The 22840-nt window shown below is 43.7% G+C and overlaps 2 protein-coding genes across 3 annotated transcripts in view; one reads left to right on the plus strand and one right to left on the minus strand.

Moving 5' to 3' along the window:
- Window positions 1-254: 254 nt before the first annotated feature.
- On the minus strand, window positions 255-2039 carry SF3B5 (splicing factor 3b subunit 5). The gene has a single exon (XM_090040988.1). It carries the CDS (start codon window positions 1896-1898, stop codon window positions 1638-1640), a length of 261 nt encoding a protein of 86 aa, XP_089897114.1. The 5' UTR covers window positions 1899-2039; the 3' UTR covers window positions 255-1637.
- The window catches only part of STX11 (syntaxin 11), a 55389-nt gene continuing 34498 nt past the window's right edge, over window positions 1950-22840 (plus strand). The window contains exons 1-2 of one of the 2 annotated variants that reach the window (XM_090040987.1): window positions 1950-2081; window positions 9393-9654. The gene's annotated coding sequence lies outside the window, so the exon portion shown is untranslated. Of the gene's footprint in view, window positions 2082-2101; window positions 2169-9392; window positions 9655-22840 lie in introns of those variants that run through there. The other variant, XM_090040979.1, reaches the window with a different exon arrangement.

The raw sequence follows: 22840 nt of genomic DNA on the forward strand, positions 1-22840 counted from the left end.
GCCTCCACTAAATAAACTTTAATACATAGCCTTGGGACTGAAAAATGGCCATGCCCTTGATGTAGGCAATGCTCATTAAGAACACAGCCTTACTTCTGTAAGCGCAGGGAGATAAGTACCCTGGGAACTGACTAGCATCTGTCATTTACTAGGCTTCTAACAGCAGATATTTTCATGGTTATTTCCCCTTCAGTGTTTCTGGCACCAATTTATTGTGCAGCTATATTTACAAAGCAGACAGCAGAGCTGAAAGATACTAAGTAGTTATATTTATTACAATGTAAATAGGCAAAAATACTTGAACTGGCATCGTATTATGCTGTTAACCAAATTATACTTTTGCTTGATATGCATGTAAGTGGAATACAGGACATTAACTTTCGCTAACAGAAACATTTTTTTTTTTAAACTCAAGTTATGCAACAAATCAGGAGCAGCAATATTCATTCTACATGGGTAACAGTTTTGTCACGACATACTTGCTTTATCCTTTTATCATCCAAACAGACTTTGTCCACACATGGGTTCTAAGCTCTTAACTCTTGAACGAAACAGACCTAAAGGGAGAGCTTAAGTTTGACCCAATGGGGGAAAGAGGAAAAAAATAATTTCTTAGCAGAGAATCATTTGGCTTTTCCTAGACCTCTCCTACTCCAGCCTATGTTTTATACATGGAAGCTTATTTGTATTCGAGCACTTTAAAGATTAAAATTAAAATTTTGCTGTTAGAACATGGCGCAGTACAGAAGAGAAAAGGTGAAGAGCCAAGTTAAGAAAACAGTAGGGGTTAACAAAACAACCAATGCAACACTGAGAGCTCAGAAAAAGGAATATATAAAACAAGCTATTTAAAGAAGCCATCAGTTTCAATCCTGTGTGTGTTGCTGCACTGCACAGCTTTATATTACTTAAGCCATAAGGTGACAATGTTGTCTTGCACTAGATGCAGTACACAGAGAGTTGCGAGTACCATCATGCCTGCGCCTTAAGGTGAAAGTATGGCTAATGAGACCTCTACAACACAGGGCAGGAAATCAGTGGAGGTTCCTGACTTTATGAAAGCCATAAAGTGAAAGAGAGGTTTGTGTGTGGAAGGAGGTGGATGAAGAGAGAGAATTTCAGTTTCTTCACTCCCCTGCCCATGCCCACGGCTTTGCAGCAACAACCTAAGATTCAACATGGATATATATATATTTTTTTTTCCTATAAAATATATGTACATCTCTACAGAGAGATTTCAGTTGTCTGAACTGAAACACTTGAAAGATGAAAACTTAAATTTTGCAGTCAGAACAAGTTACATATATTTCCCTACAAGTGATCGCATTCATATACACAAAGGAAAACAGCGGTAAGTGCAGCCAGTCCTCTTCCTGCAACTAGGGCTGCTGCAGACCCCCGCCAGCTGCAATCAGGAAATGCCCAGGACGTTTGTCTTTCACATTAAAAAAACAGGAGGGTGAAGAAACACCAGGAATCTGCTGTACACGTGGGCATGGAGGCACCCGTGTCCGTCAGTCCCACCGCAGGCGCCATCTTCAGCCTCGCGGGCCCCTCAGGCCTCTGCCGGTGTACCCGCCGGGGTGGGTTGCGGCTGGGCGCATGGCGGGGCGGGGCGGGGCTGGGTTGGGTTGGCGCTAGGACTCGTCGGGCTTGTCGGCGGGCGGCCCGCAGGGCTGCAGCATCTTCTCCATGAGGTTGAAGCGCACGCGCGCCTTGCTCTCGTTCTCGGCGATGGCGAAGTAGTTGAGCAGGTCGAAGTGGCCCATGTAGGAACAGTAGGAGTCGCGGTGTTGGTTCACCAGCCACTCCCACTTGGTGGTGTCGGCGTGGCCCGTGCCGATGTACTTGGACTGCAGGTGCTCCAGCTGGCTGTGGATGGTGTAGCGGTCCGTCATAGTGGCAGCCTCCCCAGCAGCTCAGCTCCGCGCCGCGCTCTGGTTCCGCACAAAATGCCGGCTGGATGTGACGCCCCCTCGGCAAACGGTCGCTTCCGGGGTCACCGAGGCCTTGTTTACATCTAGCGCACGCGCGCTGGTTCTGAAGCGCCGCCGTCCAGGTGCATGATGGGACCGCGCGGGGTGAGTGAAGAGTCCGCCCCCTCACGTTTGGAAAGCGCATGCGCGCGTCGGCTGAGCCTGCTGCATACTGGGTAGTGTAGTCGCAAGGTACTGCCACCCTTGCGTAGACAGAAGGGATCGAACGGGGGGGAGGGGAGTGTGGATGAAAACGAGGCACTGGCCTTAACCAGCGGGAGAGCTTCGCACTGGGGGGGGGGGGGGGGTGTCTGCTCTCGCGCATGCGCAGTGCTAATGTGGGAGGGTGGGTGTGTGATGAGTGGGACCTAGCAAAAGCTAGGACCCCAATGAGGGCTCTGCAAAAGCGTGGGTGGGGGACTGTAAACAAGCTAACAAAGAAAAAAATTTCCAACTATTTAATTGGTTTAATACAAGAGGTCACATCTACCCAAAGAGCCTTGTCTGCCGACATTGGCGTCATGTAGGGGGTGCACATGGGTGTACATGCACACCCTGAGATTGGTGGTGCACCCCCTGAGAAAAGAGCTGCCAGTAGTGAGCAGCCAACCTCCCCCCACAAGCGGCATCTGTGGGCTGTCGCTAATCGCCTCTGGCCACTACCAATACTACTAGAGGCATCTGCGGGTGGTTGTTGACCGCCGGCTGGCACTCGCCATCCCCCCGCCTTGCCACTGGCACTGCTGCAGCTGCCTATGGGAGCTTGCCACCACCAAAACCGCTGCTGCCTGCAGGTGGTCACCATGCCCCCCCAGCCTCTCGGGGCACACGTTGTTCATGTCTGCTGACATCTTTAGACCAACACTACAGCCAGCAGCCCTGGGAGGAGCATGCTTCTCTGCAGGGAAGGCAGAGGGAGTCCACTGATTTCATGGCTCTTTGTCATCTTCCTGATTCCTGCCAATCTCTTTCTACTCCACTTCACAGCCCTGCAGACTCTTTTAATCTTAGCTGAAAACCTTCATTCCATCATGGTCCTGTTACCTCAGGGTAGAAGTGACTGATAGTGCAGCTTTGGAGGCACCATCAAGGCACGTAAAAAGGCTAGATTTTGTTTTATGGATCTGAAAAAGAGACATAGTGAACTCTAATGACTGCAGGCCCAATCCTTTGACCGTTTTTGCTTAGTTGGTTGTGTTTTTTTTAAAACTTGGAATATGCATTGATTTGCTAGACTATATACCAATTTCTCAAGCTGAAAAATATAGTTCTCACCCCCTAGCATGTTAGTAAAGCTTTTAGTTTCTCTTTAACTGGAGAAAAATGTGTGTTGCATTATATATGTGTAATGTGTGATGATGTGCCACTCTAGCTTTCCCCCCACTTCTCAAAATCTTAGATCTGCCCAGGTACATGTCACCCTTTGTCCTACCCTTGATGGTGCAGGAGAAGAAGCAATATGATCTCCCTGTTTTTCCTGGGGCGGGGGTCTGCCTGAGCAGGGGAAGTGCTACAGAGGTAATAGACATCTGCCACAGTAAAGCAGTAGATTCAATTACTAGCTTTTGGTGCGCTACCAATTTTCCTTTCATATGACACAGTGAAGGGTATCAATGTCTATTTGCTCAGCATTTGTGCTGCCATAAAACACATCATGGAAACATAAATGAGATGTCTGGGGACATCTGTTTCCACCCTTTGAGCGGGGTCTCCTATTGAACCTACCATGTAGTTGGGATAGAGTTAGATCAGCTTTTGAATGCAAAGAGATGCAGAAAGTGTAAGTTATTGCATTGGTGCTTCAGAGTTCTGCTTGATGCTTTCATCTTAAAACCCAATGAGATTCCCACCAGGTTGCTGTGTCTATAAACCAAGAAAATTAGGTGGCTACTAGCTTTAAAAAAACCCAAAAACATAGAGGTCAAATTGCCTCAGTTTAAGGTGTGTGGGGGGGGGGGTGGCAATCTTTTTGGGTGGCATGCTACAAGGTAAGCCCTGTATGTTCCCTGAGGACTACTCTGATCCCCTTCCTGTGGCAGATCTGTTGTTCTGCTTTCCGCTCCCTACCTTGTTTTTTCTTCCTGGTCTGCTGTTCTGCTTTTTGCTCCCTTTCCTGTCTGTTCTTGTGTTCCTTGATCCCTTCATGATCTGCCATATGCCACGCACAGGCTGCCTGTGCCACTTATGGCACATGTGCTGCGGGTTGGACATCCCTGAGCTATGGCACCTAACAACAACATTTTAATTGAAAAACAAGGATTTGAACAACAAGGAATGCATAGCATTCTTTTCCCAATTGCATATCATACTACCAGTTTGACTTAGTAGGGAACTCTTCAGTGAGCTAAAACACAAAAAGGAAGCTTACAGGAAGTGGAAATTTAGACAAATGACTAGGGAGGAGTACAAGAGTATCACTCAGGCATGCAACCATGAAATCAGGAAGGCCAAAGTGCAATTGGAGTTGTGGCTAGCAAGGGACGTGACGGGTAACAGTAAGGGTTTGGACAAGTATGTTGGCAGCAACAAGCAGATCAGGGAGATTGTGGGTCCCTTACCAAATGGGGGAGGTAACCTAGTGACATATGATGTGGAAAATGCTGAAGTACTCAATACCTTTTTTCAACTCAGTCTTCACAGGCAAGATCAGTTCCCAGACTATAGCACCTAGCAGCACAGTTTGGGGAGGAAGTGAGCAGCTGACAGTGGTGAAAGATCAGGTTAGGAACAATTTAGAAAAGCTGGATGTATACAGGTCCCTGGGGCTGGACGTGATGCATCCAAGGATGCTGAGGAACATGCCCAATATGATAGCAGAGCCACTGCCCATTATCTTTGAAACTTCTGTGGGAATTGAGACAGGTCCCGGACAACAGGTGAACATAGCGCCTATCTTTTAAGAAAGGGAAGAAGGAGGATCCAGGGAGCTACAGACCAGTCAGCCTCACCTCAGTCCCTGGAAAAATCATGGAGCAGATCCTCAAGGAATCCATTTCTAAACACTCGGAGGAGAAGAAGGTGATTAGGAACAATCATCATAGATTCACCAAAGGCAAGTTGTGCCTGACCAATTAGATTGCCTTCTATGGTGAGATGATTGGCTCTGCTGATGGGAGATCAGTAGACACGATATACCTTGAATTTAGCAAGGCTTTTGATAGGTGTCCTGTGACATTCTTGCAGGCAAGCTAAGGAAGTACAGGTTGGATGAATGGACTGAAAGGTAGATAGAAAACTGGCTGGATTGTTGGGCTCAAAGGGTAGTAATCAATGGCTCAACATCTAGTTGGCAGCTGCTCTCAATTGGAGTTCTTCAGGGATCAGTCCTGGGGCTGGTTTTGTTCAATATCTTCATCAGTGATCTGAAAGATGGCCTGGAGTACACCCTCAGCAAGTGTGCAGGTGACACCAAGCTGGTGGGGAGTAGTAGATACATTGGAGGGTAGAACTAGGATGCAGCGAGACATAAACAAATTGGAGGATTGAACCAAAAGAAATCTCATGAGATTCAATAAGGACAAGTGCAAAATCCTGCACTTAGGATGGAATAATCCCATGCGCTACTACAGCCAGGGGACTGACTGGCTAAGCAGCTGATCTGCAGAAAAGGATCCAGGGTTACAGTACACAATAAGCTGAATATGAGTCAACAGTGTGTCCTTGTGAAGAAGGCTAACAGCATACTGGGCTGCATTAGTAGGAGCGCTGACAGCAGATTGAGGGAAGTGATTATTCCTTTCTATTTGGCACTGGTAGGGTCACATCTGGGGTACCGTATCCAGTTTTGGGGAACCCACTACAGAAAGGAGTGGACAAACTGGAGAGAGGCTAGTGGAGGCAGTGAAAATGGTTAGGGGGCTAAGAAACAGGGCTTAGGAAAAGCTGAGGGAACTGGGCTTATTTCATCTGGAGAAGAGAGAACTGAGAGGGGATTTAATAGCAGCCTTTAACTACCTGAAGGGTGATTCCAAAGAGGATGAAGCTAGACTAGGAGTGGGCAAAATATGACCCACGGGCTGAATCTGGCCCGGCAGACCATTCTGTCTGGCCTGTGGGGCCCCTCTAAAATTTACCCTCCAGTAGCTGCCTGGCTGAAAGCCAATGAGCTGCCAGTGGCAGGAGGAGCTGGAGACTTAGCAGAGGTTTCTCTCCTGGCACCCCTGAGGTTCCTCAGCCTTCCCTTCGTCCAAGAGTGGAAATTCATATAAGAACAGGCTAGGTGGAGGGGGAGCTGGCAGTCGCCGCACTCCGTGGGGGTCGCAAGACTCTGGCTCCATGCCTCTGTGTGTCGCTCCCTGCCAGGAGCACTATGTGGAGTCATGGAGCTGGCCCAGCCTGATAGCACAGGACTTCTCATGGCTCCTGACACTCTAGTGCACCACCGAGCTGGGCTGGCTCCGTACCTCACTGTGTGGGTCCCAGCCATGGATGGGAACCGCATGCTGCCAGGCTGGGCCGGGCTGGTTCTGTGCCATGCTGTATGGATCCTGGCCATGCAGGCAGCTGGCAGGAGCACAGAGCTTGAGTGGGCAGGGTGTGAGTGTGGAGGGTGGGAGGCTGTGGGGACTCCCCCACACATACTCCCTCCACGGCGCACAGCTTTTGTCACCACCAGCAGCAAGCAGGGGCCCTCGGGGCACTTGTGGCACTGCTGCCTGGTGGCGCATGGCTCTGGCCAGTGCTGCACATGGCAACAAGGAGCGCAGCCAGACTGGCCCACCTATATTATACAGGGCTCCCCATGGTAGATGTGCAGCTCCTGCACTCATATACCACTGGGAGAATCCCCGGCTGCCTTCCAAGCTATGTGCAGCTGCCAGGGCTCTGCCGGAAGTGGTGGGGAGCTCTGTCACCTGCTTCCATGGTGGCAGCTGGCTCCATCATGCCAGGAGTTGCATGTGCGCTTTGTGGAATCTCATGCAGTAGAGGTGGGCCAGCCCTAGCTGTGCTCCTTGCTGTCATGTGCAGTGCTGGCTGTAGTCACTTACTGCTGGGCGGCAGAGCCTGCATGGGCCACAAGCACCCCTTGCGCCTGTCACCTGCTGCTGCTGCTGGTGGCAGGGGCTGTGTGCCATGAGGAGGAATGTGTGTGAGGTCCCTGCATACCCTGCCCCCACACCCCCCCAACATATCCTACACCCCTCACAAACCACATACACCCCGCCACACCCCACCATATGCACACCCCCACCCCCAACCACACCCCATACATTCTCCCCACACCAAAAATACAACAGGAAGACTTTATTTTTGACCTATTATGCTGTCACTTCTATATATACTATGCAAACACAAATCATGACAACAGTATTTTTTGTAATAAAATTAAAATATGTTATAGTAGATGTTTGACTTTTAATGTATGATTTGGGGTTTTTCTGGTTTAGATAGCAATCCCCTGCCCCCCCCCCCAAAAAAAATAAAATAAAGGGGTACTTCTAGGGGCAAGGGGAGGGACTTCTGGTAGCAAAGGTCAGAGGTTAGGAGCAGAACTTCTGGTCCCAAGATGGTGACAAGGGGGCGGGGCACCAGTCAAGGGGTGGGGCTACTTTTGCAGCCCTCAGGAGGTGACCAAAACTCTTTAAGAGGCCCTCCAGACAAAATAATTGCCCACCCACCCCTGAGCTAGGCTGTTCTCAGTGGTGGCAGATGACAGACCAAGGAGCAACAGTCTCAAGTTGCAGCAAGCAAAGTTTAGGCTAGATATGAAAACAAACTTGCACTAGAGGGAGAGTAAAGCACTGGAATGAGCTACACAGAGAAATGATGGCATCCTTGCAGGTTTTTAAGACCTGGGTAGACAAAGCCTTGGCTGAGATGATCTAGTTGGGGATGGTCCTACTTTGAGCAGGGGTTTGGACTAGATGACCTCCTGAGGTCCCTTCCTACCCTAATTATCTGTGAAAGGAACTTAAAAAAAGAAAGGGTTCTGAAGGTTTTTTTTCCTGAAATCCAAGCAGCTGTTGACAAACCCTTGGACCATTCTCTGGGGCTTACAAAGAAGAGGTTGAAGCCTGAAAATAAGAATACTCAGAGCTATGTGGAGTCCCTGCAGAAGATTTATCAAGTACAGTCAAGAAATTTTAGCTTCTCGATTATTTAATATTCAAAATATATTTTTGTAATAACAATCATTTACTGAATTTCTAATTACTTTAATTGACAAATCCAATAATAAGCTAGGGACTTAGGATGGGCTAATATCTTTACTCTTTTTTTTTTTTTTTTTTTACTGTAAACTCTGCTGGTAATTCAGGATCCCATGCATCTAAATCAAATGTTCAGTCTTTGTAGTGAACTCAAAGCTCTTATTGACCTTAGTGATATTGATCAAGCTTTAAGTGGCTTTGTAAAGTGAAGATGTGGATCTGATAATGCAGTTGTTACCTATTTCACCTGTTGGAAAGTCAAGTTAGCAAATGATTGAAAAGCAGGCAATGGAATATCCAGGGAATTTTGTGTGCTAAGTTATTTCTGTTATTGTGGGTCCTTGGTGGGGAGAGGGGAGGGTAGTCCCTGTCCTTATTTGTAAAGCACACAATATAAATTAAGTAGCATAGCTAGTGACATGTTGCTCTAAAGCTGGCACTGTAAACTGCAGTTTATGCCAGTACTTGAAGTGATCTTTTTATAAACAGATCTGCTTTATACGTAGCCAGCACAGGAAGTCTCACACTGATAGGGCTGAACTGTGAGACAGCCCTGCAGTGACAGCTGGAAATGAAGCAATGACATTTTCTTGTCAGCAGTTCTGTTTTCTGGTCATTTCCTCTGTGAAAAGGCACTGCCCCATTTTTGTTATGGTTATGTTAAAAAATTGCTATATGAAGGAAATAATAGACAAGAGCACAGGACTGAGGCACAATCCAAATGTTACCTGGAAAACTTTTCATTTAACTGGTTGCAAATGAATGGGTCGAACTACTCTATATACACCACTCTGTTCAGAAGGATTCAAGGAAACTAGGCTGTGTTGGTTGGACTTGGATGAGAAAGTTTGTAGAGGGACTTATTGCACTCTGCACAGTTGTACCGACTGCTGACAATCCCCATGTTTTGGCCTGGTTTCCAGTATTTAAGGAACTGTGCTTAGAATTGTTTAATGTGGTTGCAAATGAACCACTTTGGCCAATATGGACATGACCAAGTAGAGGTATAAACTTTTTTTTTTTTTTTTAAAGCAAGTTCTAGCCTAAGTTACTACCGTGGCATGTTTTAATGTGTGAGTATCATCTAGTTTGGCCTTAGGAAAACCAGCCAGTGAAAAAGTGCTTTTATTGGATTCTGTTTTAGTCTTGTTTAAACCATTGCTAAACTTGATTTTTTTGACAACATAGATGTGGGTGAACATGAGCTTTATTAATTATATAAACACAATTGCATTTTGCATAGTTTTTAATTGCTTGTCTGTTGCAGATGGGAAGTTGGAAGGGTACCACACGAGTGCAGTTGCTGCCAGGAATCTTCCAGTGGCTAGGACGTATTGTGGACTGTGGTTTTTATGGCTGTGGACTGACAATACAGTTAAACAGATATCAGTGTGGAGGAGAAGGAATTTGCCAGTCATGCAGACATGACAGTTGATCACAGCTGCTGTATGTGTGCTCCTGTCCCACAGAAAGTGAGGCTTGGGGCAGGTACAACAGGTACAAATGAAATAGCTGCTGAATTATCACAGGTAAGCTTCCATTTACTGTGGGATAGAGTGGATGTACAGAACAGTTAAAGCAGGTTATTAGAGTATGGATTTATTAACTGACCACCTGAATCTGGGAAAATCTCTTCCATGTCAAACACAGTTGTCACTCATTATAATGACCACGCCAAGTACCAACAAAATGAGTTGTTTAACAGAGGTCATGAATAAAAATGGAGCAGGACTCTGTTGGAACATACTCCTGAAACAGGGGTTGCCTAATAGCTTTGTTTTCCATAAAATTGTTTACTCAATTATGTGGTTTAAAAGTTTTACTAATTCCTGCATTCTTCCCCTGGGCCTGAGTTTGCAGTCCTTATGCAAAGAAGTAGCACAGCTTACTGACAACACTGCTGGGGCTTACACTGGAAGGTGGTGGGGATGATCTAATTCAGAGGTTGGCAGTGTTTTGGAATAGGGGACCCACTTTAACAGAGCTTAGCTCCAAGTGCAGGCAGCTTCCAGCCCAGCGTGCATTGCCTCCCCCTACTTGCCCACGTACAGTACAGAAGCCCCCCAGCTCTGTGGGCCAGATAAAAGGCTACATAGGCTAGCTCTAGCCTGCAAGCCATAGGATGCTGACCCATACCTAACTGAAGTGAAAAGCGAAAGTCGTTGTGTTTTACAAGAAAATACTGCTTTGAAATATTCAGCAGCAAAGTAGGAGGGGAAGGAATCCCCCTGGCTATGAAGGAATCATAGAATCAGTGAGTCGGAAGGGACCTAGACAGATCATCGAGTCTGACCCCCTGCCATGGGCAGGAAGGAGCACTGGAGGTGGCAGGGGTCATAAGACCCCAGCCAGGTGCCTGAAGACTTGATTATTTTTGCAAAAGGACACCTATATGTAAGACAGGGATGCGTCAGGGACACTCGGTAACATTTGACAGATGTCTTTCAGTGACAGGATCCAGAGTTTGTCTTCAGGCATTTTAGAAGTTCTGGATTAAGATTTATTGACTAAAATTAATCTGTCCACAGTGTAGGAGGTACATTTGAAAGGCTGGTCTGCCTCTTACAGCTCCTGTAAGTACCCTTTGGATTAGACAGGGGCGGTAATCAAAATCTATGATTTGAAAAGAAAAAAGCCCTAAAAAGAAAAGTTTGAATCTGGATCTCAGTGTGACTGGCCTTGGTTCTGCGATCAGATGCGCACAGGGGAATCTCGGTGCCCACCCACTTCCATCTGCAGAATCAGAGCTTTAGTAATAAACAAGGTACAGAAAAGGACGGGGTTCTTTTTCTGTGTGTTTGGCTATCACTGAGCTGCAATTAGGTATGCGGATTTGTGTTACTAGAACAATTAAGTGTTTCAAGATAATTAGTGCTTTACAATTAAATATTATTGTATGTAATTATGAAATATTACCATTTTATTTCTGCACCTGTATCCTGCTCTCTAGTCTCATTATGTTTTGATAAAAAAACCACTGTGTGCAGTAAGTGATGTTCTTGGCAGGCACTGCAGGAATATGTTGATTTAAACATTGAAGAAGGAAACACTTACAAATGTTGATATGTTCTGCTAAAATGCTTTAAAAAATAAAAAGCATATCGCTACACGTGCCCATAAAAGAGAAGAAAGATGCACTTGAAATGCATATAACTGGCCACTGGATGTCAGAATTGCAGTCTGCGTAAATTCAGTAATGGCTGTGACTGGTAGTGGCTGTTAAAAACTTCCTGTCACAGTGTAGGTGATATGACTGGGTCAGCAGAGTAAGAGAGAGGTTATCCTTTTCCAAGTTGATGTGTACTTGAATTTCTAAGCATCCCAATCGTCCTTCATTTCACTAAGACAGCCCACTTCCACTCTGTTAAAATGCACTCTTAAATCATAGGCTCTCATCCCAGAAAGAAGGGTGCCTGATACTTTTCATTTGTTCTAGTTGTCATGTGTCAGGAAACATTAGAAAATGGACACTTCTCATTTTCTGCCCCACCCAGTAGAAATTGCTTCTTGCCGTTTTATTTCAGTTTGTTGTCCTGTTGGTACATGAGCACAAAGATTTAGTGACATCAAACTGCTTGTGATTATTTTAATCCAAAAAAGAGGGCAAATATTTTAGAATAATGTGGGGTGAAAAATTCACATTTTTATATGGAAAAAGGGTCAGAATGGTGTTAGACCTGAGGATGGGCATTTGATGCCCAAAACCTTGTTCAACCGTGTTTCTAGCTGTACAGTTAGTCAAGTAAAAGATGTCACAAAACATCCTTGCTTCTTTGTGGAAAAATGCACTGCATAGCAAATGTTTACACAGTCATCTCAGAAGTAGGCTCCTTCTACTCTAAACTAGAAACATCTTGCAGTAATTACTTTCACAGTCCTTTTGCAGCTCTTAGGTATTCTAGGCCAGTACAATCTATTGGTTGTTAATTTCTTAGCCTTTTTTTTCCTTATTCCCCAGATGTCTTCTGGTGTGATGTGTACATTGTACAAGCCATATTCTACATATACAATTGGTCAAATGCTGTGATGGCTTTCAACCAGTGTAACCTCAGATGTTGTGTACTTTGGCTTAGTGAGTACCAGCTGGAAGATGGTTTTACTACTTTGCTAAAAAAAAAATCCACTCTAAAGTTCTTTCTACAAACTGACACCTCTCTTATTCTTTTCCCCCTCCCCTCTCCCATCAGACAGAAATGATTTAGGTCATAGTACCCATCCTTGTTATCCTGTCCTTGATTCTTGCACAATAACTGAATTGCTTGTGATATGCCTTAACAGCTGAACTGCTTTCAGTCTCTGAGTTATGATTCTGGTGGAACTGAGGGTGATCCAAGTGGGCATTTAAAAATTATTTTCCAAAAAACGTGCTCCAGTTAGTGTTGATTCTGTGATACAATGGTACAAGGAAGATCCCAAATCTTTCTGTAGCACAGATTTATGCCAGTGAATCTTAGTATTTGTGAGGCATTGATGTGGAATATTGTACATGGCTCGGGTTATTCATGTTCAGTGAAAAAGAAATTAGAGCTGGAGTAGGAACTCGGGTCAGTTTAGTCTGACAGTCAGAAGAAAGTTACTCTGTTAGGGCAATGAGATTCTGGTACAGCTTTCCAATATTAGTAATTGAGGTGACGGAGAGAAACATTTTTAAGATGAAGCTTGATAAGCTTGTGAAAAGAATTGTATGACCTGGTGTTTGTGATAGCAGGTGACTAGACTCAGTGACCCTGAAGGTCCCTTTTAGTTCTGTGGTCCTAAAATCAAAACTGCAGGCAGAGAGAAAACGAGGAAGAGTCAGGAGAAAAAGTTTCTATTGTGTGATGCCCTAGCACTTTAAGGAACACATTTCAAGCACTTATGTTTTTTAACTCAACTGGCACTAAAGTCTTTCACACAAATCTGGAATTTGCTGCCAAAAAGCTACATTGGCCTCACGCCCAGGACAAACACCATTCAGTACTGGACCAGTGTTAGGTTTACAGCATGCTATCCCACTGTGCATTAAGACAATGACAGGATCTTAAACATTGGACTGGCAAGATTCCCAGCTTATAGCCCTGGAAGGGTTTGAAGTACTGGTTTTAAACATTACGAGCCTTTTAAAGGCCACTTTTACAGATGTTTGAGAGATTTTTTTTTGTCTTCCTCTGAAGCATATTTTGCTGCACTTATACACCTGATGTTATCTATCACACAGCATGCATGGGATGATGTAGTGGGGAATAAAGACCTTGATCCTGCTAGCTGCCCTCCTTAGCCTCCCTACCTCAGTCCACTGACTTCAGTGGGGCTCTATAGTAGTAAAGGTCCATTCACACAGGGCAGAGATGGTTTGGGGGTGAGTGACAGAGGTTTCAAAAATATGATTAATACAGTCATTCCACTCTCATGTTGACAAAACCTATATAACCACTTCATTGACATTTTGTATTCCATGTACACACAAAAAATAAATATAGACCCTAAATTAGTAATCAGCACTAGATCCGTTTAATTTGGAAAATGATTGCTAATCAATGTCCTTGTGCACAAGAGCAATTAAAAGAAGTTCACAACAGGGGTCATCAGCACAGCATTATGCCCAAAAGCTTGATAGAAAGCTTGGTCTGAAAATGTGAGGCAGAGAAGGAGAGGGGAAGGCATTTGTCTTGTACAAAGAGCTTATCAAAGGCACAGCTAAGATGTAGGATAAAACTTGCCTTCCTTTTCCTTTTCTTTTATGATCTGACCCCCAATGTTGCTTAATGGGGCTCTTTTCATATTTGTCTTTTTAAATCTTGTCATATTTATAAGTACTGATTTCACAAGAGTACTTTAAAATGCTTGCCACAAAGAAGCATATTTGGAAAAAAATACTTAAAATATGTTTCATTTCAATTCCATTTCTGCAATAGCAACTGAGTACAGTGGTATCATAATCTTTTTCTTGACAGAACCCTTGACGTCTTTATTTCACACAAGGGTAAAACCCATCTGTAAACATGTGGAGAGCAATAGATAAGACATTTGAGTACAGAAAAAGAAAAGATTTCAGTAGAACTGAAGAGATATCGCTGTCTGTGAGTAACTAAAGCAGTTGACCAAAATTGATCCTGATGCAAATTTGATGCTATCATGATGTATTGTACTCATTCATGTTGCTGTAGAGTTTTGATCATTGGATTACTGACATTACTAACAACAATGGCTGCAGAGGAACCAGTGTGGTTGATAACATCAGTGGATATTTAGGAACCTCTAACCTCAGGATTAATTGAACACCAGGATACAACTGTTCCTACTTTGAATTTTGTTGAAAATGGCATATCAGTAACCTAACCATTTTCAAGTTTGCACGTTTCTTGCTTGAAGCAAAATATTTTCATGACCTCCTTACATTAGTAAATGTAAACATAAAAGAAGTATCCATGATACCAATGATAGCCCTAATTTTTATGCACCCAAACAGCGCACTACAGAAACGTTTTTAAGTTGCAAAGTCAAGAGCACAAAAACTGAGAATTGCCAGAGTAAGAACATCTGGGCAACCTTATTTCAGTCCTCTTGTACATAGCCATTAAGATAGCCTTTAATTACTTAGCCTTTTTCCACAGGACCCCTGCATCATTCTGTGTTCATTTAATGAGCAGCTATTCCATATTGTGTTTCTCCTTGTTGTTCGGTTGCCCTTCCCCCCTACCATTTTATTTGTTGTACATTATTCAAACCCTGCTCTGAAGCTAGAATAAATCACTTCCTTCTGGGTTTTTCTGTGAGGCTCATCAATATAGTTATCTACATTTTCAGAAATATAAATTATTTTCCCAATATCCCTTTAAGATGAGGAGTTGATATTATCCCCATTTTACATGCATGGAATTGAAATAGACATGTCAAAAATGTCTACTTATTTTGGGTGCTCAATCTGCGATGTGATTTTCTTCAGCATACTCAGCATTATATAGAACGCTCAGAGCAGAACGCCCTTTGACCTCAGTTGCTGTTGTGAATGCTCAGTACTACTTCTGCAAACTGAAGAATCAATCTTGAATCAAGAACTCAAAAAATGAGGGACACTTACTAATCATCTTAACTCAGTTGGTTAGAGCCTAATGCTAATAACACCAGGGTTACAAGCTGGATCCCTGGTTAGACTAGATGATCTCTTGAGGTTCCTTGCTTCTCTGTGAAATGGTATATCTGTGAAATGATGGGTTTAAGGAACTTGCTTAGCATCTTCTAAGAATGCCTTGGTGGAGGCAGAGCTAGAATCAGGTTCTCCAGCACATTGTCAGACTGCCTGAACGGTGAGACTGTCCTTTGTTTTTCTACAGTCCCTGCCTCAGTTACTGAAAACCAGTGCTGTAGCAACGAAGTTTGGCACCTGGGGCAAAGCCGCAGTGGCAGCCCACCCTTGCCCTGTGCACAGATCCAGGACACTCCGCCCCTCCCCCCCGCACTTGCCCGGGAGTGCACGCAGCAGCAGGAGCTGCCCTTCCCCTGTCTTGGTGTGCCCCCAGATGAGCTGCTTGTGGCTCTGTCCTGCACCCTGCCCCAGCTGGGCAGTGCCTGTTGGTGCCCCTTCACTTCAGATCCAGGGCAGTCTTCCCATTTGTGCTGCAAACTTCCAGGTTCTGCAATGCTGGGATCCTACAAACAACCACCTACTTTGCTACTAGACCCTGATTTGTCCCCAGACTAGGTCAGCCTGTCTGCTGAGGAGGCAGAGATCCTGAAGGTAAAAAGTATCTGACCATGTAGTGGAAGAATGTATTCATAATGCATAACCACAAGGGAGCATAACTGCTTATTGACACCCATATGAGTCAACAGCACAGCTGCCACACAGACCTCTGGCAGTGGAGCTAGCAGGGATAGATGACAGTGATATGTTGCAATTTTTTGTGGACTGGCACTGGGAAGGGGTGGTGGTTGGGAAACGCCTTGCCCATGAGTTTCTCAGATATTTGCTGCCAGAAGGATAATGGTGAGACTTGCTATTCCTGGGAATCATTCCAGGCTCGGAGGGACAGTGTGCTGTAGCTGACTCTTCTGTGCAGTCTTCATGTGTGTGACCCCTTCTGCTCCACCTCTTCTGATCAAACCTGGTTCCAGTGCCATCTCTTTCCCACCTGGCTCCTTGTCTCATCCCTGTTCTCTTCACCAAGCAGTTTGTGTCCCAGCCCAAAAAATCCTAATATCTCCCAAGTTAGTCCTAGCTCCTTGTCCCAGCCTCCTAGTGCAACCAGTCCCAGTTCTTTCCCTTCTGGACATTTATCTGGTCTGTCTTCCCTTACTCTTTCATCTCCTCTACATCAGCCAGTTCTCATTCCCAACTGCTTGCCCTGTTGCTGCATATCTCAACCCTCCCCTACAGCTCTTGATCCTATATCAGTCTCTGCCTGCCCATATCATTTCTCTCCATGGCTCCCAGTTTTTCTTCTGCTCCAATTCTCATATCCATATTTCTTCCCCCACCCTTCTGCTGCTTAAGCACCAGTGTCAGTTTCCAGGATCCGTTCCCCAGTTCACCATGGACACCTCATGCAAACCCCTCTTCATTTGAAGGAAAAAGCACAGCTTCCTCTTTTGCCTCAGCTGGGTTCATCAGGGGAGAGGGGGAATTGAAAGCACAGCAAAGAGAAAGACTCTCAGTTCTGAAGTCTGACCCAGGACCACAATTGCATGTGATGTCCTGCCCAGCCCTTATCAGTGTAGAAGGAATCTCTGGGGAATCTAGCAAGTAAAAATCAAAGACGCTTCAACTGAACATGTGTGTTTTGTGATTTTTTTCCAAATGCTTACCAGTTGGTCAAACTAGGGGGGATTTTAAGAGGGACATCAACAAAAGCACATCTCTGACGCAAGGCTACACCTTTACCAGAACTGAAGTCCATAATCTGAAGCATGGGTGGTCTAAAGAATGGCTCAGCATAAAGTATTTTAACAAAGGCAAAACACTTTTTTTTCCCCAGTCTCATTCTTGGGAATGGATGAATTGTTTGGTCTGAAACTTTCCAAACATTTTACCCTGAGGCAAGCACAGAAAGGTTTCGCCTAACTGCTTAACATTTGATACACTCACCAGTAACCTTGGAGTGATTGAAAACAGGGTCTTATAATGGGACACTTCAGGCAACTTGAATACTAAGCAATGATACTAGCTTGAATATTTTTGGTGTGTGCTTTGAGCTTGACAAAATTCTTGGGTTTTTTTGTTTTTTTTTTTTTTTGAAGTGTTAGGGTATCTAAAGAGTGGTGAAGTGAAGGGTTTTTTTTTTCTGCTTTAGATTTTAGTTAAATGATCAATACCACCTCATAACCACCTTAAAAGTTATAACCCACTGATAAAGAATGTGGATATGTGCTATAGTTATAGGCAATTTATATACAATATTATCAACACCAGACATTCAAAAATCATCACCAGACCTTCAAAATCATAAACTGACTTTAAATCAAGAAAAGTTATTTTAAATAATAAGTTTGGATTCTTCCTATTTTCATTTTGTAATTTTAGCCTGTAGGTTTTACTGGGGTTATATTTACTTTTCTCATCAGCTGTGAGGGCTAGAAACCCATATATTTTAGGCAAAAATAAAGCTGAGATTCTGACACATTCAAATGATAATAGGAGCTGAGACTTTTACATAAAACACCAACTATTGCAAGATCTGGCATCACTGGAATGTGACCTTTGGGCTAGATAGATTGTTTAAGAAATATACATGAAAAATAGTTCACTCTTGTATCCAGGTATAGCAACTGTTTCATCCACTGCTTTATCCAGCATTTATGTCATTTTAACATTCTGGAAAAGTGTCTGGGGTACAGGCTTAAGAAGTTTGCAAACAACCACTGTGCTTATACTTTCTTCTTAATTACAAAAAGCAAGTGTGTGTGTGTGTTGGGGGGGGGGGGGAGGAGGGAGGGTGGCCTCTTAGGCTGCGTCCAGATGTGTGTGGACATTTGGTTCCCCAGGAACTTTGTGCATCTCCACTAGTGCCATGTGGCAAGTTACCCCAGGTGGGGAGGGGAGGCTGGGGCCAGCACTGGGTTGGCCCCAGCAGCCTTACCTGGGGTCAGGGGGGGCCTCCTGGGGCTGCAGTATTGGCGATCCTGTTGCACAGAGTCTGTCCAGCAGCGGAGCACAGCTCCAGCCAGCCAGGCTCCAGCTTCAGGCATTGCATGCTAACGCTACGTGCAGTTCCATTTTTTTCCTCCATATTTCTTTTGGACCACTGAATATCCAAGGGTCAAAAAAGCCAAAACCCTCCATGCTGTTTCTTTGCAGCATGGAGAACAGCGTACCACATGGCCATGCTTGTCTGAACATGGCCTTATTCTGTTTAAGGCACTGTTGGGTTAAATATTGTACCTTACATGAATATTGGTGAAATTTGTCTGGAAGCAGGGGTCCAGTAGTGGCATGTATCAGCACTAGCAATATACCTTTCTTTGTTGTTCATTAAATGGAAAGAGATTTTTATAGGTTCTCCCTTACTTCATCTTTCTTTATCTAATGTTTTCTTCAGCACAGAGTCAGATCTGATAATGCTGTCACTAGAGGTTAAGAGCTTGCTTTTTCAAGTTACTGAGCCCACCGGGCCCAATCAACTGTGCTTACCACCCAGCAGGATCCAGCCCTAAATGTAAGGAAGGATGAAACGTTAGTTTTTCTGAAAAAAAAAATCAAAGACAATTAAAGAAATTATTTCATGTTGATCCTTACAATCAAATGCCACTTGATTTATATAAATGGGGGCAAGTATACTTAAGTAGCAGCAGAAATGACTTTAGCAAAGTAAATTTAGTTCAAATAGCAAAGTGATCATAAACACCAATCAATCTATACAAATCCTGTGACAGTTTCTTTCTTTCCACACAATTGCAATCATCTCTGTTGAAGTGAGGGAAGTGAGGGTATCAGCCTCCTCTAAACTGCATTTGTCTCATCCTATGTTTAGGTAAAGAATACACAATTCTTTCTATATATTGGCTGTTTGCTACATTCATCATTGCTGAAGGGTTCTCTCTGAATGACTCTACAGCAGAACTGATTTGTACTGTCAACAGAGAAGAGAATCTTGCACAGACTCCTGAGTCATATACTTACGTAATTTAAAGGATAAAATCTAGTTCCATGACTCACTTGCAGGATGGTATCACGGTCTCATATTCTCACATGTATACACACACACACACACTCACCAGTAACCTAGGAGCAGCAATCAATGTTAATTACAGTATGAATCGTTTCAGTGACATGTTATTTCAAAAATGTTCCTCTGCCCAAACGTCTATGAAACAATGAGTTATAGCTCTAGGTATGGACTGTGGTCATGCAGGTAGAGAAATGCTGTAATCTCCTCAGTCCTTGTCTAGTATATTGTCTCCAACAAAAGCCGGTTCCTGATGTTCCAGAGAAAGGTGTAGGAAATTCAGAAATAGGCAAATTGGAGATAACTTGTCCCCCCACTATATTAAGCACACATGTATTTGATTGCCAGACTATGCATGTACTTTGCTTTCTCACTAAGTATACCACTCATTTTTCCATGTACTTTCCGGAAAGAATTGCCACGTTAACCAGAACACGATGTTTAATCCTAAAATGACCTTTTTTGGGTGGGGGAGAAAAGGGTACATGACCCACCTGCCATCAGCTCTTGTTTGCTACATTCCTGGACTTTATGAAAGACACCCACAATAATAAGATCCGTTAAAAAAGATTAAATGTAAAAGGGCACCAATGGATCAAGATGTGTCAATTATAAGTTAGATTTAGAAAATAGAATGGAACTTTTGAGTCAGTGTCATGTTTTGAAGTAATGAGATAGAAACCAAGAAGAAAATTCTGCCCTCAGATATATTAACATAACTCCCAGTGGTTTTAGTGGGAGTTGTTATGCGCATCTGAAAGTAAAACTGGGCAGTTTAACTTAGAAGTCTGGAGCTCAACAGGAAATTAGGAGAAAGTTATTTGCACTAAGGAGGATGAATATATGGAATATTCCACCAAACAAAGAAACTCTAGCAGCTAAAATATGGTCAAAAGGTCATGGACCCTTTCATTGAGGGAAAAACAAAGAAGATAAACACCAACGAGACAACAGGCTTATCTTCCTTATCACACACATCTAACTATAAAAACCTAGCACTGAATCTCAAGATGGCTTACAGACATTTATTCTCCGCACCACTGGGGGGTAGGGAGGTTTACTGGCCCTAATTCACTGACTGGAAAATTGAGGCAGAGAACATGTAAGGGACTTGCCCAAGCTACATGGCACAATGTAAACATAGCTGGAGAGATGTGTGGGGTGATGTTAACATGGTGGTGGAGATGTGTAAATAGAACAGCATTAAAATGAGCCAGTGGCTATGTTGATCAGGATGGGACCAGGTTTCTTTATTCCCACTCCTTTGGGCCAACCATCTAACAACACCTCTTAGTCTGTCCTAGAAGCCTTTTCATGAGTCACCATAGGTTAATGTTCTAGCACAGGACTGAATGTCCAGATAAGCCTCATTTATGAGTGACTAAATGAAAAACATTACTGCAAGCAGTACTGTTTGCTGTTTGAAAATTGGCCCTTCCAGAAATTTCAGTTACATTTCTGTTTCCTTCTGCATTCACAAGCAGTTGTTATGCTGAGCCCACAATTGACACTGACACATTTCGCACTTTTCACACTGTTCATTGCACCTCCCTTGCAGCCTGCACTGAGGTGTGTACACAAAGCCAGTCAAGTGTTTAACCCTGATGAGTATTTAACATTCTTACAGCAACATTAAAAACTGCAAATACCTTTACAGAACCTAAATTAACCAACATTTGCTTCAGACATGCCGCTCATATAAATATCAAGGCAGTATCATCATATGCCTTGCACAAAACAATATTATGTATATCTTCAAATAGTCAAGATAAAATACACATTAATACTGATAATTGCTAAAGTGTTTTAAGTTACTTGGATTAAGATACTGTTTAACAGTGCAAACGGAAGTTACAGAAGATGCTCTGTTTTGAAATGTCTTCATCTGAACCTTCATGTAATAAGGGGTCATATTTCCACCCAATCATTCATTTTTGAAGCTGTCTGCAGCCATGCTCTTGTGTTTGGTTGCGGCTATAAACTGATTTCTGTCCCTGGATTGGGTGAAAATAGTTGCTTCTGTCTGTGCTCTAAGTATAAAGTATGCTTGTGTATTCTGCATTTGGAAGAACTGGTCAATGTGAAGTGTGGATCTAGATCTAGACTCATATTTCCTCAAAGTTTCAGGCAGCAGAATTGGGATTTTCATTCAGCTGGTTATGAACACATAGCTAAAAGCAAAGTTCAGGTTTGGATATGAACTTCTGTAGTGCTCTGGGAAATCTGAATCCAGGAAGCTGGTCCAAGCCTGTCTTTAGTGTCTGGAAAGCATTTAATCACATCAAAATGTGATGTCCCTAATGGTCAGGGCCAGCTACTACAGCAGATGTGCATACATTACTTTCATCCCCTTGCATCCCATAAAAACCATGCTCCATAGAAATGGTTTGGACATATAACAAGAAGGCCCAGCGCCCTTGCCATTGCCAGCACCATCTTGCAGGGTGCTGTGGATGGATAAAAAAGAGGAGGAAGACCTAGAACAAGCTGAACCACCAAGCTCAAAGACTGGATAGGATGAAAACTGACTTACTGTACAAGGATTGCAGGAAGAATGGAAGAAAGTCATTGCTACATCAAAGATGCCTCAATGATTGGTGTGGCCTCAGGACTGACTGACTGACTGCCTGTCTGCCTGCATCCCATAAACTTTGTGCTTTATATTTTTTAAGGAGTTGGCTAGAAGATACAGGTGATTGTGACGTATACTTGGTTCTTATAGCTGAATCATTCTCCTCTACACATGATTGTGATAATCATAATTGTGTTTCATGTCTAGTTTATTACATCACCCAAGAAAAAACACTCTTTGCTTATGTGTGTGTCTTTCCTTTCTTCCTATTGGGCCAAAACCAGGTCTTGCTGAAGGTGATGACCAAACTTCCACTGACTTAAACGAGACCAAAATACTATGAGTTACTCAGGACATCAGTATGCTAATCAACAGTATAGTAACCTTGATAATATTTTCTTTAAGGAACAAAAAAGTGCAGTTCAGTGGAGTGGTAACATGTTTGATGAGTTCATAGAATCATAGAAGTAGGGTCGGAAGGGACCTTGTAGATCTTCAAGTTCGACCCCTTGCCTGGGCAGGAGAAAAAAAACTGGACTCAAATGATCCCAGCTAGGTAGGCATTAAGCCTCCTCTTAAAGACCCCCAGGGTAGGAGCCAGCACGACTTCCCTTGGAAGTTGGTTCCAGGTCCTAGCTGCCCTGGCTGTGAAGTAGTTCTTACAGATGTCTAATCTAAACCTACTCTCCAACTACTTGTGGCCATTATTCCTTGTTATGCCAGGGGAAACAAGGTCTCTCCTAAACCCTTCTGGTTCCCCCTAGTAAGTTTATAGACAGTCACCAGGTCCCCAAAGATGAGCTACCAGGAGTGGGGTTTGAACCCATGCAGCCATACATCCATTGGATCTTAAGTCCAACACCTTAACCTAGTGTGATTAATAAACCAAATATGTTTGAAAGGACAAGACAATCCTGCAGCTAAGGTTTTGTGTTGTGAAATTATGGATAGAGTTCTTTGGGAACCTTTGTCGAAGGGAAGGTGCTGTTTAAGTTTAAGTTG

This window comes from Crocodylus siamensis, chromosome 1, assembly GCF_052110815.1.
Source record: "Crocodylus siamensis isolate JL-2025a chromosome 1, ASM5211081v1, whole genome shotgun sequence".
NCBI lineage: Eukaryota > Metazoa > Chordata > Crocodylia > Crocodylidae > Crocodylus > Crocodylus siamensis.